A 17,190-nucleotide genomic window follows, 5' to 3' on the forward strand; every position below is an offset into this window, starting at 1 on the left:
CCCGCTCCACTCCAGGCCTCCAGCCTGTCCCGCTCCACTCCAGGCCTCCAGCCTGCCCCGCACCTCTCCAGGATTCCAGCCTGCCCCCTACCACTGCAGGCCTCCAGCCTGCCCCGCTCCACTCCAGACGTCCAGCCTGCCCCGTTCCATACCAGGCCTCCAGCCTGCCCCTGCACCACTCCAGGCCTCCAGCCTGCCCCGCTCCACTCCAGGCATCCAGCCTGACCTGTACCACTCCAGGCCTCCAGCCTGCCCCGTACCACTCCAGGCCACCAGCCTACCCTGCACCACTCCAGGCCTCCAGCTTGACCCGTACCACTCCAGGCCTCCAGCCTGCCCCGCACCACTCCAGGCCTCCAGCGTGCCTCACACCACTCCAGGCCTCCAGCCTGCCACTCACCACTCCAGGCCTCCAGACTGCCCCGTACCACTCCAGGCCTCCAGCCTGTCACTCACCACTCCAGGCCTCCAGTCTGCCCCGTACCACTCCAGGCCTCCAGCCTGTCCCGCTCCACTCCAGGCCTCCAGCCTGCCCCGTACCACTCCAGGCCTCCAGTCTGCCCAGCTCCACTCCTGGTCTCCAGCCTGCCCCGCTCCACTCCAGGCAACCAGCCTTCCCCGTACCACTAGAGGCATCCAGCCTGGCCCGCACAACTCCAGACCTCCAGCCTGCCCCATCCCACTCCAGGCCTCCAGCCTGCCCCATACCACTCCAGGCCTCCAGCCTGCCCCGTACCACTCCAGGCATCCAGCCTGCCCCGTACCACTCCAGGTCTCCAGCCTGTCCCGCTCCACTCCAGGCCTCCAGCCTGCCCCGTACCACTCCAGGCCACCAGCCTGCCCCGCACCACTCCAGGCATCCAGCCTGCCCTGCTCCACTCCAGGCCTCCAGCCTGCCCGGCTCCACTCCTGGTCTCCAGCCTGCCCCGCTCCATACCAGGCCTCCAGTCTGCCCTGCACCACTCCAGGCCTCCAGCCTGCCCCGCTCCACTTCAGGAATTCAGCCTGCCTCGCTCCACTCCAGGCATCCAGCCTGACCCGTACCACTCCAGGCCTCCAGCCTGCCCCGTACCACTCCAGGCCACCAGCCTGCCCCGCACCACTCCAGGCCTCCAGCCTGCCCCACACCACTCCAGGCCTCCAGTCTGCCCCGCTTCACTCCAGGCCTCCAGCCTACCCCGCACTGCTCCAGGCCTCCAGCCTGTTCCACACCACTCCTGGTCTCCAGCCTGCCCTGCTCCACTCCAGGCCTCCAGCCTGCCCGGCTCCACTCCTGGTCTCCAGCCTGTCCCGTTCCACTCCAGGCAACCAGCCTGCCCCGTATCACTAGAGGCATCCAGCCTGTCCCGCACCACTCCAGGCATCCAGCCTGCCCCATACCACTCCAGGCCTCCAGCCTTCCCCGCACCACTCCAGGCCTCCAGCCTGCCTTGTACCTCTCCAGGCCTCCAGCCTGTCCCGCACCACTGCTGGCCTCCAGCCTGCCCTGTACTACTCCAGGCCTCCAGCATGCCCTGCACCACCCTAGGCCTCCAGCCTGCTCCACTCCACTCCAGGCATCCAGCCTGCCCTGCTCCACTCCAGGCCTCCAGCCTGCCCGGCTCATCCTGGTCTCCAGCCTGTCCCACTCCACTCCAGGCATCCAGCCTGCCCCGCACCACTGCAGGCCTCCAGCCTGCCCCGTACCACTCCAGGACTCCAGCCTGCCCCGCTCCACTCCAGGCCTCCAGCCTGCCCCGCTCCACTCCAGGCATTCAGCCTGCCCCGTACAACTCCAGGCCTCCAGCCACTCCCGCACCACTCCAGGCCTCCAGCCTGCCCCGCTCCACTCCAGGCCTCCAGCCTGCCCCGCACCACTGCAGGCCTCCAGCCTGCCCCGTACCACTCCAGGACTCCAGCCTGCCCCGCTCCACTCCAGGCCTCCAGCCTGCCCCGTACCACTCCAGGCCTCCAGCCTGCCCCGCTCCACTCCAGGCCTCCAGCCTGCCCTGCACCACTCCAGGCCTCCAGCCTGCCCTGCTCCACTCCTGGCATCCAGCCTGCCCCGCTCCACTCCAGGCCTCCAGCCTGCCCCGTACCACTCCAGGCCTCCAGCCTGCCCCGCTCCACTCCAGGCCTCCAGCCTACCCCACACTGCTCCAGGCCTCCAGTCTACCCTGTTCTGACTTTCAGCAGCCTCAAGTTGACTGGGAGAGGTGCCTAGCAGGAAAGACTTTGGAACAGCAATAGCATGAGATTCTGGGAGCAGTTCAGACATAACAAAAATTCATCCCTAGGGAAAAGAAGGGAGGATGAGGAACCGTGGCTGATTAGGGAAGACAAGGATAGCATAAAATCAAAAGAGAAAGCATATAATGTTACAAAGGGCAGTGGGAATCCAGACCATTGGGAAGCTTACAAAGACCAACAGAGCGTAATGAAAAAAGAAATAAGGAAGGAGAAGATTAAATTTAAGTGTAAGCTAGCCAGTAATCTAAAGGAATACTGTAAGAGTTTCTTTAGATATATAAAGGGCGAAAGAGAAGGAAATGTGGACATTTGACCGCTGAAAAATGATGCTGGAGAGACAGGAGTGAGGAACAAGGAAATGGCTGAGAAACTGAATAATTACTTTGCCTCAGTTTTCATGGTGGAAAATGCGAGTAATGTCCCAAAAAATTCAAGAGATTGAAGGGGCAGAGCTGAGTATGGTGACCATCACCAAGGAGAAGGTGCTAGAAAAACTGAATGGCCAGAAGGTGGATAAATCACCTGGACCAGATAGACTACATCCCAGTGTTCTCAGGGAGATAATTGAAGAGGTAGTGGAGATGTTAGTGATGATCTTTCAGGAATCGCTAGAATCAGGGAGGATCCCAAAGGACTGGAAAATCATTGACATATCACCCCTGTTTAAAACTGGAGTAAGGCAAAACACAGAAAATTACAGTCCAATTAGCCTAACCTCGGTTGTGAGTAAGATTTTGGATTCCATTGTGAAGGATGAAATTTCTGAATACTTGGAAGTGTATGGTAAAATAGGGCAAGATCAGCATGGTTTCATCAAGGGGAGGTCCTGCCTGACAAATCTGCTAGAATTCTTTGAGGAAGTAATGAGCAGGTTAGACCAAGGTGAGCCAATGGATATTATTTATCTGGAATTCAAGAAGGCCTTTGACAAGGTACCGCACAGGAAGTTACTGAGTAAGGTAAGGGCCCATGGTGTCAGATGCAAGGTGCTAGCATTGATAGAATGATGGAAAAATCAAACTGGACAGATAGTGCGGTGAGGAAGGCATATGGCGTACTGGCTTTTATTGGTAGAGGAATTGAGTTCCGGAAAAGGAGAGTCCATTAATTGTGGATGGTTATTCTTGATGTGTATTTGGGGAGTCTGTTTAGCTCATTTGGCTGGATTATTGGTTTACAGAGCAGTGTGATGCTAACAGCATAGGTTCAATTCCCATCACAGGTTTGAGGTTACCATGAAGGACTCTCCTTCTTAATCTCTTTCTTCACTCAGCGAGTCGTTAGTTCATGGAATGCCCTGCGAGTAACAGTGGTGGACTCTCCCTCTTTATGGGCATTTAAGAGGGCATTGGTTAGGTATATGGAGGATAGTGGGTTAGTGTAGTTTAGGTGGGCTTGGATCGGCGCAACATCGAGGGCCCAAGGGCCTGTACTGCGCTGTATTCTTCTATGTTCTATGTTCTATGTTCTATGTTCTATGACAAGCTCTGGGCTGAGGAGCCTGAACGCTGCCTACTCTGCTGCTGCCATCATCTTGAAATAAAAAGGAGAGGGACAGCACAAGGTTAGATACAGAGTGAAGCTCTCTTTACTCTTTGAAACTGAAAGTAAAGGTCTCTACTACTCAGTTTAAAGGAGTAGGCAACGGGGAATAAAAGATCACTGTGTGAGAGTGAGAATGTGCATTGGAAAGGTGGGTATAAAAAGAGAGATGGGAGGCTGGCCAAGATGACCATCACAGATGGATTGCCCATAACACCGCATTGTTTATGTGAAAAATGGGCAAGGATGATGAGGTGCTCGAGGGTAACCATGGCAGTTAAAGTTGGCACCTTAAAGCGTAGCAAATGGTTGGATGGGAATGTGACAGAACGTTAATTGCTGCTAGGTCAATGTTGAAATTTCCATATCAACGTGGGATGGAGAGATTACCTGCTCTATTATCACAGATCATGACATGGAGTTTTTGACACTCTGGAGATTCTCAATGCATTATGAAATAAAACGACAGTAGAAGGCCTGATTAGATCTGAAAATAACATACCACACTCAAATTCATAGCCCAAATTGTTGTCTTAATCAGAATATTGAGCAGTTCAGCTTTTCATCTGGAGTCAAGGCTGTATTTGCTAAAACGGAATGATAGAAATCCCTCTCATTTCAGGTACCCGCAGTCCCCATCAACCACTCCCAGGACAAGAGGTTAAGTATAAAATAAAGCTCCCTTTACACTGTCCCCATTAAACGCTCTCAGGACAGGGACAACACAGGGTCAGATACAGAGTAAAGCTCGATCTACTGTTTTAAACTGAAAGTGAGCTCCCTTGACGCTGTTCCCATCAAACACTCCAAGGACGGAACAGCATGGAGACCTGAATCATTGCCCTTGAGTCAAGAAAATAATCCGCTCATCAAAATCAATTCAAGAGAATGTTTGAGGTGGGACAGCTGGGAACAGAAGTCAGGCCCATCATTCCCCCCTCATAAAGAGTTTGACAATAGCCCTTGGGATTGTATGGTAGAGCAAAAGATAGGGCTGATGCATTCTCAACAATCTTCAGTCAGATGTGCATCTCGGCCTCCTCCAGTGGTCCCCAGCATCACAGATGAGAGGCTCCAGCCAATTTGATTCACTCCATATGATATCAAGAAACAGCTGGAGACACTGGATACTGCAAAGGCAATGGGCCCTATTAACATTCCAGCAATGGTACAGAAGATGTGTGCTCCAGAACATGCCACTCCCCTAGCCAACTGTTCCAGTAGAACACTGGCATCTACCCGACAATGTGGAAAATTGCCCAGGTATATCCTGTACACAAAAAGCAGGATAAATCCAACCCGGCCAATTACGGCCCAATCAGTCTACTCTCGATAATCAGTAAAGTGATGAAAGGTGTCATCAACAGTGCCATCAAGCAGCACTGGCTCAGCAACAACTTGTCCAGTGACGCCCAGTTTGGGTTTCACCAAGGTCGCTCAGCTCCTGATCTCATTACAGCCTTGGTTCAAACATGGACAAAAGAGCTGAATTCCGGAGGGGAGGTGAGAGTGACAGCTCTTGACATCAAGGCTGCATTTGACTGAGTATGGCATCAGGGAGCCCTGGCAAAACTGGAAACAATGGGTATCAGGGGCAAGCACTGAGTCAGACCTGGCACAAAGGAAGATGGTTGTTGTGGAGGGTCAATCATCTCAGCTCCAGACATTTCTGCAGGAGACCCTCAAGGTAGTGTCTTAGGCCCAACAATCTTCAGCTGCTTCATTAATGACCTTCCCTCTGTCATAAGGTCAGAAGTGGGGATGTTCGCCGATGATTGCAATTCCTCAGATACTGAAGCAGTCAGTGCTCAAATGCAACAAGATCTGGACAATATCCAGGCTTGGGCTGACAAGTGGCAAGTAACATTCGTGCCACACAAATGCCAGACAATGGCCATCACCAATAAGAGATGCTCTAACCACCACCCCTTGACACTCATCGGTATTACCATCATTTAATCCCCACTGTCAACATCCTTTGGGTTACCATTGACCAGAAACTCAACTGGACTCACCACAAACACACTGGCTACAAGAGCAAGTCAGAGACTAGGGATGCTGCAGCAAGTAACTCACCTTCTGACACCCAAAGTCTATCCATCATCTACAAGGCACAAGTCAGGAATGTGATGGAATCCTCTCCACTGGCCTGGATGGTCCAGCTCCAACAACACTCAAGAAGCTTGACACCATCCAGGACCACGCAACCCGCTTGATTGGCACCACATCAACAAACATTCAATCCCTCCACCACCGGCATTCAGTCTACATGACGCATGGCAAAAATTCACTAAAGATTCTTAGGCAGCACCTTCCAAACCCATGACCACCTCCATCTGGAAGGACAAGGGCAGCAGGTATTTGGGAACACCACCACCTGCACAAACCCCTCCAAGCCACTCACCACCCTGACTTGGAAATATACTGCCATTCCTCCACAGTTGTTGGGTCAAAATCCTGGAATTCCCTCCCTACCGGCATTGTGGGTCAACCAACAGCAAATGGACTGCAGAGATTCAAGAAGGCAACTCACCACCATCTCCTCAAGAGCAAATAGGGATGGGCTATCCATGCTGGCCAGCCAGCGACGCCCGAGTCCCACAAATGAATAAATTTAAATAAATGCTAGCTGTGCAAAAGCTGACCCTGTTGATCCAAGACTTTGTTCCAAGTTTAAGAAACAAAGGAAGGGAAAAAGCATATCTATCACACCCTCCCCTCTAACAAGGGGCACATGCACGCACACACAGACACACATCCTTCCCATCTCTGTACATGCCGCGCTCAGGCTCTACCCACACCACAGGCCACCTCTCATGAGTTATGCTATGTATGCCCTTCTGACTCAATTGCCCTTTATATTCCTATGCTTTCTTAGTGCCAACCCGTAACACACATCCACTACCATTTTCCTTTTACCTCTGGGTCCACATGAGATGAAGTAAACCTTTGTTTCTATTTCTGACTCCATTATATTAAAAAAAAGATTTGTTTTAAAAGTCTGAACATTGAAATTCCTCCAATAGCTTAATGACTTTTTTTTTAAAAAAGCAACCATATATATTCATAATTTATTTCAATGATTGAGCGGTGAGTCAAGCTGTGACCAGATCGGCTGCTCACTGTGATAATGATAGGTTGTGAAAATACGAGGGCAGTAGGTCCCTTTGAGCCAGCTCTGCCATTCAATATGATCATGGCTGATCATTTTATTAAGTACCCTGTTCCTACCTTCTCCCCATAACCTTTAATGCTGTAAGAACCAAATCTAACATCTTAAAAACGTTCACTGTCTTCGCCTCAACCACTTTCTGTACAGAGAATTCCACAAGCTCATCATTCTCTGATTGAAGAAATTTCTCCCCATCTCAGTCTTAAATGGCCTAACCTGGATCCTTAGATGGTGACCTCTGATTCTGGACTCCCGGAACATACTGTATAGCCCTGGTAGAACTTTATAAGTTTCTATGAGATTATCTTTTATTTCTCTAAAGTCTGATGAATATAATCCTTACTCACCCAGTATCTCTTCATATGTCAATTCCACCATCCCAGAGATCGGTTTACTAAACCTTTGTTCTACTTCCTTCATAGCTAGAACATTCAGCCCCAGATAAGGTGATCAAAACTGCACAATATACTCCAGGTGTGGTCTAACCAAGGACCTGGACAATTGCAGCAAAGTATCTCTGCTCCTGTACTTGAATCCTCTCACTATGAAGATACCTTCTTCTCCACCAGCTGCAACTTCCTGCTTACTCTCAGTGACTGGTTACAAGGACACCCAGGTCTCATTGCACCTCTTCCTTTCCCAATCTATTGAAAGGCAGATGATAACCTGCCTTCCTGTCATTGAAATGGTGAAATAGCAAGCTCTGATTTTTATTAAACTGCAGACAGTTTAGCCCTTCCAATGAGCTTCACAGTTCCCTTGACAGCTTGACAATTCACCGACAGCTCAACATTTTCAATGAGCTTGGCAGTTTCAATGAGTTTGTCCACTTTTTACACACATTCTTGTCTACTTTTATTAGCTGCAAAGGGTATTTGACCAATCTCAAGGCTCATTTAACTCACCTAATGAAGTCTTTAGGCCCGATTCAAAAGGGTGCCTCGTCTCTCCATATAACTGCGGCAACTCGAGGCTTTCTCTTGAAAAGCTCACAGATTTTCTTTTAGTGCTTGACCATTGGCAACTGCCTCTGTGAGCTGTGGATATACAAATAACAACCTGCAACTTGAAAAGAGGAAAATCAACACTATACTGGACAAAGCAGCAGCCTGCTTGGTCAGGACCCGATATCACCTTCTATATTGACTTCCTCTACCACTCTTGCATTGTAACAGCAGTGTGTACCATGTACAAGATATACTGCAGCAGTTCACTGAGGTTCTGATAGAATCTTCTGTATTCATAACCTCTACCATCTGGAAGGACCTGGGCAGCAGATAGATTGCAGCATCACCACCTGCAAAATCTATTCCAGCTCACTTGCCTTCCTGTCTTGGAAACATATCGCCATTTTGTTACTGTCACTGGGGCGGAATCTGGAATTCCCTTTGTAATAGCACTCTGGATGCTGGGTCCCTAGACCACAAGGACTGCAGCTGCTCAAGAGGCAGCACCTTTTGAAGGACAGCTAAGGACAGGTAAATAAATGCTGATCCAGTCATGAAGCCTTCCTCCCATGAAAGAGGAAATAAGAATCCTTTTGATACTGGGAACTTATGTTTTGACTCTCTGTCACGTAATATCCTCCTGTAAACAGGGTCTAATTATCAATAATGCTACTGAAACGCTGGCTAATGTCTGTCCCCTGTTGGGCCCAGATTGTGTTGGGCCATTTGTACTTTCTGCTTCTTTAAGAAGTCAGGAACATCCATTGAAATGCTGAAGAAGCTAAATAGGCCACCTCCCCAGACTCCTTCATTCTCTAGCATGTCAGGCATCCTTTGCATTTCTGAAATATGAGAGTAGATGTTCATTTTGCAAGGGGTGGGGGATGTTGCTGGAAGGTTGTTACTGAAAGAGTCTGAGGAACATGTACTGATATTTTCCTTCCTCCATAATGTCTTTCTTTTTGTTTCTGTTCCAGATTGCTGCTAACTCTTGGGGAAAGGACTGGGGTGAGAATGGTTACTTCAGGATAGCTCGGGGTGAGAATGAGTGTGATATTGAAACCTTCATCCTTGGTAGCTGGGGACGAGTGACCATGGAGGACATGCATCACAAATGAAGCCCGTGGCAAACTAGCTGTGACATTCAGGACAGTGTACACCGTGTTTGGAGGAGACACCTTCATCAAGTTTCCCCTCTTTCTCAGTCTGCTCTCAGTATTCAGCAAAGATGCAGTATTAAATGGACTTTCATCAGCACCACATCAGGTATCACACATCAGGATAAAGCTTGTGCCTTACCAAAGAACTTCACTTCTTGTGAATGAAGCTCATTTTTTATCTTGTGGACACACTCCTAGGGATTGTTGCCATGCAATGATAGTGAACAAGAAGACGTGAAAAAATGAATATCATACTCAACTGGTGTGATGGGGTGAGAGGAGAGAGCCACTGGTAGCCCCAGCTACTGACAATCAGTGCACCAACCAAAAGAGGAAGTTCAGTCCATTTTTAATACCCTACCATCCGTGAGGACTGGAAGTATCACATATCAATCCTCCTGCCTCCCTGGGTACCTTAGTTGGACTTGATAACAATGGAGATTCTTACTGGTGATCTAGTGTAAGGGTGTGGCACAATGTACTAGCACAAAACCACAAGGGATGTTGGGAAACAGCAAGGGTATCCAAATGATCACTTCCTCTGTTGGTAACCTTACTCTCAGGGCAGGGTTTCAGCTTCAAATCTGGAATTTGTATGGTTTTCACATTCTGAACAATTATAATTGGATTCTATTAAGCACCATTTTTCTTTACAAAATGGACTCAAATATGAAGTGCACCATACACACGTGTGTGTGCTTACTGAATATTTTTACTGATCCAGAGAAGGCTGTGATTTACACATCAATAGAGGCAAAAAGTAAAAAGTAAAATACTTCTATTCACCATTTAGAGCACAATTTGCAAATTAGAGCCAAGTTATTCAGCATCAACAACAAGAAGCACATTTCTTTTTACCCAAAGACCACTGAGTACCTGGGTCTTGCTCCTCAAAGCTATACATTCAGGTGCTGTCCAAAGGTTTCATAATTGATCTCAAAATTTTTTTGGGTGAGGATATTAAGAGGCATTGGAGAAAAAGCAGGTAAATAGGGTAGGGGTACCAGTCAGCCATGATCTCATTGAATGGCAAAAAGGATTGCAAATCCTCCTCACACTGGCTGTGCTAATCTGTTGGCATCAGATCCAAGATTTATTTGGAATGGTTCACAGAGATTAAGAAGTTCAGTAAATATGGAGAAGTTTGGGGTTCCTTACAGCAGAGACGTCTCCAAGGAATAATAGTTTTAAGAACTGTTTAGAGTGGCAGTTGGGTGTGTAACTTGAGGATATTGATTTAAGGAAATTGGTAGGAGGGATGAACAATGCTTGATGTGGCAATTTATGATCTGGAGTGTGCTGCCTGAAAAGGTAGGAGAATCAGATTCACCAACAAATGGGAATTAATTGAAAAGGATTATAGGTTAAAGCATGAGAATGGATCTGATTAACTTCCTCAGAGAACCAACACAGATCCAGTGGCCCAATAACCATACACATAGAAGGAGGCTATGTGGCAAGTCATCACAATTTGTGCCACGATGTAATTCAAATTCCAGATTGCAGAGGGAGTGAAGTTTGGCCTCCAACTGTTCCCAGTGTATGTCTACTTTATCTTACTCATTGTCACGTGGTAACTGGATTATCAGTTTTATATATTTTTACCACATTCCACAAATGTTGATCTTACTTAATAAACATCTATGTCTGTTATAAATGTCAAACTAAAATAAATTTGGTAAAAATGACACCTATATTTATGTGTTTCTGAGGTGTGTGGTTTATGTGGTTAGCAGCATTGTAAGTGATAACAGCTGATCTCAGGAACTGGTCATAAAAGAAATTTGGAGATAGGATGTGATTGGTGGGGCCGACACACAGGTGGAATTGGTAAGCAGCTGGGAGAACTTAACTCAGGTGCAGAGGGAGTGTATCATCCTATTTGCTGTAGCACTGTGCACTTTCAATTCACTTCAGTGACTGCTCCTACTTTAGTTGAGTAGGCATCACTGATTCTGCCAGCATTTCTATGCCAGTTACATGAGGAATGAGCTGTTGAGTTGACCCTCCAGATCATAAAATTTATAAATGGAGATGGTTCCAAGATGGGTCTTGAAGAATTTGAGTGGTAGTGGTTGTCACTATTTCCTTTATCATTTTGTTCCAGGGTGGAATTATCCTTGGGAGGAGAGATTGTTGGTACAGTATCTTGGAAACCAATTTTTTTTGTGGTTTCTTTGGCTGGCTACCTCATGTTGTGTCAGTACTGGAGGGCACAGTACCTATTTCTGTCAATTTGTACCAGTACATTCCATATTCTATAGCTTTTTCCTTCAAGTGCCCATCCAATTTCCCTTGATTGTATCCACTAGTCATGAATGATGGTGGACAATGAAATAATTCATCGAAGGAAAAAGACTTCATAAATGTCCCCATATCCTCAATAATGGGGGATCCTAGCACATTAGTGCAGAAGATAAGGCTGATGTGTTTACAACAATCTTCAGCCAGAAATGCCAAGTGGATGATCCATCCTCAGCCTGCTCCAAAGTCCCCAGCATTAGAGATGCTAGTCCTCAGCCAATTCACATGATGTCAAGAAATGGTTGGAGGCACTGGGTGCTGCAAAAGTTATGGGCTTTGACAACTTTCCGGCAATAGTCCTGAAGACTTGTGCTCCAAAACTTATTGCTCTCCTAGCCAAGCTGTTCCAGTAAAGCTACAACACTGGCATCTACCCAACACTCTGCAAAATTTCCCACATATATCCTGATTACGTAAAAGCAGGACAAATCCAACCCAGCCCCTTCAGTCTACACTCAATCATCCGTAAAGTGATGGAGTCAGCAATTTCTCAACAATATTATGCTCACTGACTCTTAGTTTGGGTTCTGTCAGGCACATTCAGCTCCTGACCTCATGACAGCCTTGGTTCAAACATGGACAATAGAGCTGATTCCAGTGGTGAGGCAACAGGGACTTTCCTGATTTCAAGACAATATTCAGCCAAACATGGCATCAAGGAGCCCAAGTAAAACTGGATTCACAGAATATAGAATTGTTCAAGAGCTGGAGGAGACCATTTGGCCCATCACTCCCACACCTATTACCCAGTGCCAATCTCCTGTCCTTTCCCAATATTCCTGCACACCATTTCTATCCTTTGTTTTATTCTCTCATGGGACCTGGGCATTACTGACTGGTTAGCATTTATTGCCCATCTCTATTTGCCCTTGAGAAGGTTATGGTGATCAGCCTTCTATTACCACTGCAATCCACATGTCTAGGTTGGCCCACAGTGCTGATAGGGAGGGAATTCCAGAATTTTGACTCAGTGACAGTTAAAGAACAGTGACATATTCCCAAGTCAGGATGGTGAGTGGCTTGGAGGGGAACTTGCAGTTGGTGGTATTCCCATGTATCTGTGCCCTTGTCCTTTGAGTGATTATCAGTTTGGAAGGAGCTGACTCAGCTGTTTAGTGAATTCCTGCAGTGCACCTTAAAAGTGATGCTACTACTGAACATCAGTGGTGGAGGAAGTGGATGCTTGTGGATGTGGTGCTAATCAAACAGACTGCTTTGCCCTAGATAAGGTCAAGTTTCTTGAATGTTGTTGGAGCTGCACCTATCCTGGCAAGTGGTGATTTCTTGATATCACCGAGAGATAATTAAATTGGCAAAAGACTGGTATCTGTAATGCTGGGCAATACTGGAGAAGGCTGAGATGAAGCATCTACTTGGCATTTCTGGCTGAAGATTGCTGCAAATGCTTCAGCTTTATCTTGTCCACTGATGTGCTGGGCTCATCCATCTTTAAGAATGGGGGGTATATGTGGAACTTCCTCCTCCAATGAGTTGTTTAATTGTCCACCACCATTCATGAGTAGATGTGACAGAAATGCAAAGCCTAGATCTGAGCCGTTGATTGTGGGATTGCTTAGCTCCGTTTATCACTTACTGCTTGCACTGTTTGTCCTGCAAGTAGTCCTGTTTGGTGGCTTCACCCGGTTGAACCTCGCTTTCAGGTATGTCTGATGCCATGGCATGCCCTCCTGCACTCTCCATTGAACCAGGGTTGATGCCCTGGCTTGATGGTAATGGTTGAGTGGGGGATATGCCGGGGCATCAGGTTATAGATTGCGCTGGAATACATTTCTTCTGCTGCAGATGGCCGACAGTGCCTCCTGGATGCCCAGTCCTGAGTTGCTCGATCTGTTCATAGTCTGAGCATGGTGCTATACAATACGATGAAGGGTATTTTCAATGTGAAGGTGGGACTTCATTTCAACAAGGATTGTGCAGTGGTCACTTTTACTGGTACTGTCATGGACAGATGCATCTGTAGTCGGTAGATTGGTAAGGATGTGGTCAAGTACGTTTTTCCTTCTTGCTGGTTCCCTCACCACCAGCCGCAGACTCAATCTAGTAGCTATGATCTTTAGGATCTGACTAGTTCGATCAATAGTACTGCTGCTGAGCCACTCTTGGTGGTGGACATTGAAACCCCCACCCAGAGTATGTTTTGTACCCTTGACATCCCCAGTACTTTGTTCAACGTGGAGATGTACCAATTTATCAGCTGAGGGAGGGTAGTACGTGATAAGCAGCAGGAGGTTTCCCTGACCATGTTTAACCTGAAGTCATGAGACGTCATGTAGTCCAGAGTCAACGTTGAGGACTCCTAGTGCAACTCTCTCCCAACTGTATACCACTGTGCCTGCCTCCACCTCTGCTGGGTCTATCCTGCCAGTGGGACAGGATATGTCCAGGGATGGTGATTGAGACATTGTAAAGTACGATTCCACGAGTATGATTATGTCAGGCAATTGCTTGGCTAATCTGAGACAGCTCTCCCAACTTTGGCACTAGCCTCCAGATGTTAGTAAGGAGGACTTTGCAGGATCAACAGGGCTGTTTCCTGCCGTTGTCTTTTCCAGTGCTTGGGTCAATGCCAGATGATCCGTGAGAGTTTGTAGTGATTGATATAATTGAATAGCTTGCTAGACCATTTGAGACGGCAGCTGAGAGTCAATCATGCTGCTGTGAAGTCACACGTAGGCCAGACTGGGTGAGAATGGCCAATTTCTTTCCCTGAAGGGCATTATGAACCGGATCATTTTTTTCCCAACAATCTTATGGTAATCTGTAGATTGTTAATTCCAGTTTGTTTTTGAACCTGGGTCCCCAAACATTTGCTGGGCTTCTGGATTAATAATGTAGTGATAATATTACTAGGCCATCACCTCCCCATGACTCCCGGTTGGAGTCATATCTGGCAGAAAGGAAGACAGTTATGGGTTTGGACATCAATCATCTCAGAGAAAGTGAAGACTGCAGATGCTGGAGATCAGAGCTGAAAATGTGTTGCTGGAAAAGCGCAGCAGGTCAGGCAGCATCCAATTTTCAGAGCTTCTTCAAGGAAGGCATCCTTGCAAGAGGATTCTGCAAGTTGGATGCTGCCTGACCTGCTGCGCTTTTCCAGCAACACATTTTCAGCTTGGACGTCAATCATCTCAACCACAGGAGTTTGTCAGTGTAGTGTCCACGGCCCAACCATTTTCAGCTTCTTCACCAACAGCCTTCCTTCTATGGTAAGGTCACAGGCATGGATGTTAATTCATGATTGTACAACCTTCAGCAACATTTGTGACTCCTCAGATATTGAAGTAGTCCATGGACAAATGCAGGATTAGTGGTGCTGGAAGAGCACAGCAGTTCAGGCAGCATCCGAGGACAGGCCAAATCGACGTTTCGGGCAAAAGCCCTTCATCAGGAATCATGCACAAATGCAGACAGACCTGAGCAAAACATTCAGGCTTAGGCTGATAATGTGGTAAGTGACAATTGAACTACTGAAGTGGCAGGCAATGCCCACCTCTTAGCAAGACAGAATCTAACCACTGCCCCATAACATCCAATAGTATTACCATGACTTGGAGGTGTCGGTGTTAGACTGGGGTGTACAAAATTAAAAATCACACAACACCAGGGTATAGCCCCATAGGTTTATTTGGAAGCACTAGCTTTTGGAGCACCATTCCTTTATCAGGTGGTTCAACCACCAGATGAACGAGTGGCACTCCGAATGCTAGTGCTTCCAAATAAACCTGTTGAACAGTATTACCATCACTGATCCCCCCATCCCCCACAGAAATAGAACTAGACTGACCATGTAAATACTGTGACTACAAGAACAAGCTACAGGCTAGGAGTACTGCAGTGAGTAACATACTCCAGATTTGCAAGGCATAGTTCAGGAGTGTGATGAAATACTCCCCACTTGCCTGGATGACTGTACCTCCAGCAATACTCAAAGCGTTGACACCATCCAAGACAAAGCAACGTGACTGATTGACACCACATCCACCATATACACACACTTACAAGATGCACTGCAACAACTCACCAAGACTCCTTAGACTGGATTTTCCAATCTCACGACTACTGCCATCGAGGAGGACAATGACAGCAGATACATGGGAACACCATCGCCCGCAAATTCCCCTCCAAGTCACTCACCTTCATGTTTTGGAAACATATTACCGTTCCTTCAGTGTCACTGGGTTGAAAACCTGGAACTCCCTCCCTAACGTCATTGTGGATGTCCCTACAGTCTGTGGACCTGCTGTCAATCAAGAAAGCAGCTCAACCACCATACGCTTCAGGGCAACTAAGGATGGGCAGTAAATGCTGGCCCAGTCAGTGACACTCACATCCAGTGAATGACTGAGAAAAAGACACCAGCTGTGACCGTGCGGAATTCCTTCAGTTCTGGAAACTGTCAACCAAGATAATGTGCAGAAACTTTTGAATGGAGAGCTTGAACTCATAAACTGCTGACCCAAAAGTTAATCATTGTATCAATGATCTGTAATGAACAGTAGGACAATTCATCACAGTGGCAGCCACAGCGTTAAACCAAATCCTTCATTTTAATCCGTCGGATAATGACACTGGAATTTCCCACCAACCTGTTTTGGCACTCTCACTGAAAAGAAGCACTGAGCGGCTGCCTTTGTTATTTGAGGCTTCAGATGATTATTTCTTGTGGTGAATTCCATGCCCATATTTCCAGTTACTGACTCTGAAAGGCATTGATCGCTCAAAAAAATACACAAATAATCCCACAACTGAAAAAGTGTTCAGAGAGCCGGACTCAGTGAGAGGTGAATCATACTGAACATGTTCACAGCCAATCCTTCATTTACTGACAATCCCCCAAAATTCAACTAAGAGTATTGACCATTTTCCTTTATGACTGGCCATGCCAATTTGAATCTAATTCAGTTACACATCCTGTTGATTCTGAGTGAGGGATGATGATTGACATTTGTCTAGCAGGTTCTGATGATTCAGTGTCCTTTCTAACACATGGTCACTTGAACAGTGCAGGAGTTTAACCGCAAGACCGAGCCTGCTGCAATGTTCAATTTTATTGTGGGTGCAGAGGAGCCATTGTTTTTTTTGGAGTGGCTGAGGGGTCCTGCCAAGGCCAGCCCCCAATAGAGCAGCACCCCCTTGCACCAGAACATAACCTCCACGTTCTTTAAGAATGACCTTCAGTGAGAATGCAGAGCATATCCTCCCCTCCACAGCAGCCTTGTCTCTACCCTGGTCTTGGTGATGATTTGGGTTATATAACTGGCTTATCTGCATCCTTGACCCTTTAGTACTCAAGAGACACTCTATTCTATTATCAAGCTGCCAGTCTTTACTAGGCCAATTCCTCTGCTTACTGTACAGATTAACTCAAGTGCATCAAGGACTGAGAATCTTAGGTGCGACAGACAGTAGGAGACTATTGAATATTATTGCTCCAGCCATAGTAGCCGATACTCCCACATGGAGTGATCCTATTTGAATGGTGTTAGGTGAAGCTGAACTGTTTAATGTTGCCTTCTCTGTGTTTACAGCTGGTCCCAATCCCTCAGTGACACTTAAAAAGTCAAAACCATGCATTTTTGTCAGTGTCTGGAATGCAGACGCCAGTGAATCGGAGGAATGTGATGAGCTGGGATGTTAGAACTGGCCTCAGCAGGCAGTGTGAACATCGACTAAGCCGGTAAGCCCAATTAATGCCTTGTGAAAGCGGAGGGGAGATGTTGGATTTAGTACAGGAGACACACACAAACCAGAGGAGTCTGAGATATAAACTCAGCCATTCTATCCCAGGGACAGTAACAAATGATAAGCCAGTGCA

At 47.2% G+C, this 17,190-nt stretch overlaps 1 protein-coding gene across 2 annotated transcripts in view; it reads left to right on the forward strand.

Moving 5' to 3' along the window:
* tinagl1 (tubulointerstitial nephritis antigen-like 1) overlaps nucleotides 1-10,744 on the forward strand; it is a 103,819-nt gene extending 93,075 nt beyond the window's left edge. For both annotated transcript variants that reach the window (XM_043717968.1, XM_043717967.1), the window contains exon 12: nucleotides 8,868-10,744. In XM_043717968.1, the coding sequence (XP_043573903.1) occupies nucleotides 8,868-9,008 (141 nt within the window). In that variant the 3' untranslated portion in view covers nucleotides 9,009-10,744. The remainder of the gene's footprint in view (nucleotides 1-8,867) is intronic.
* The last annotated feature ends 6,446 nt before the right edge of the window (nucleotides 10,745-17,190 follow it).

Source organism: Chiloscyllium plagiosum, chromosome 27 (assembly GCF_004010195.1).
Source record: "Chiloscyllium plagiosum isolate BGI_BamShark_2017 chromosome 27, ASM401019v2, whole genome shotgun sequence".
In the NCBI taxonomy this organism is placed as follows: Eukaryota; Metazoa; Chordata; class Chondrichthyes; order Orectolobiformes; family Hemiscylliidae; genus Chiloscyllium; species Chiloscyllium plagiosum.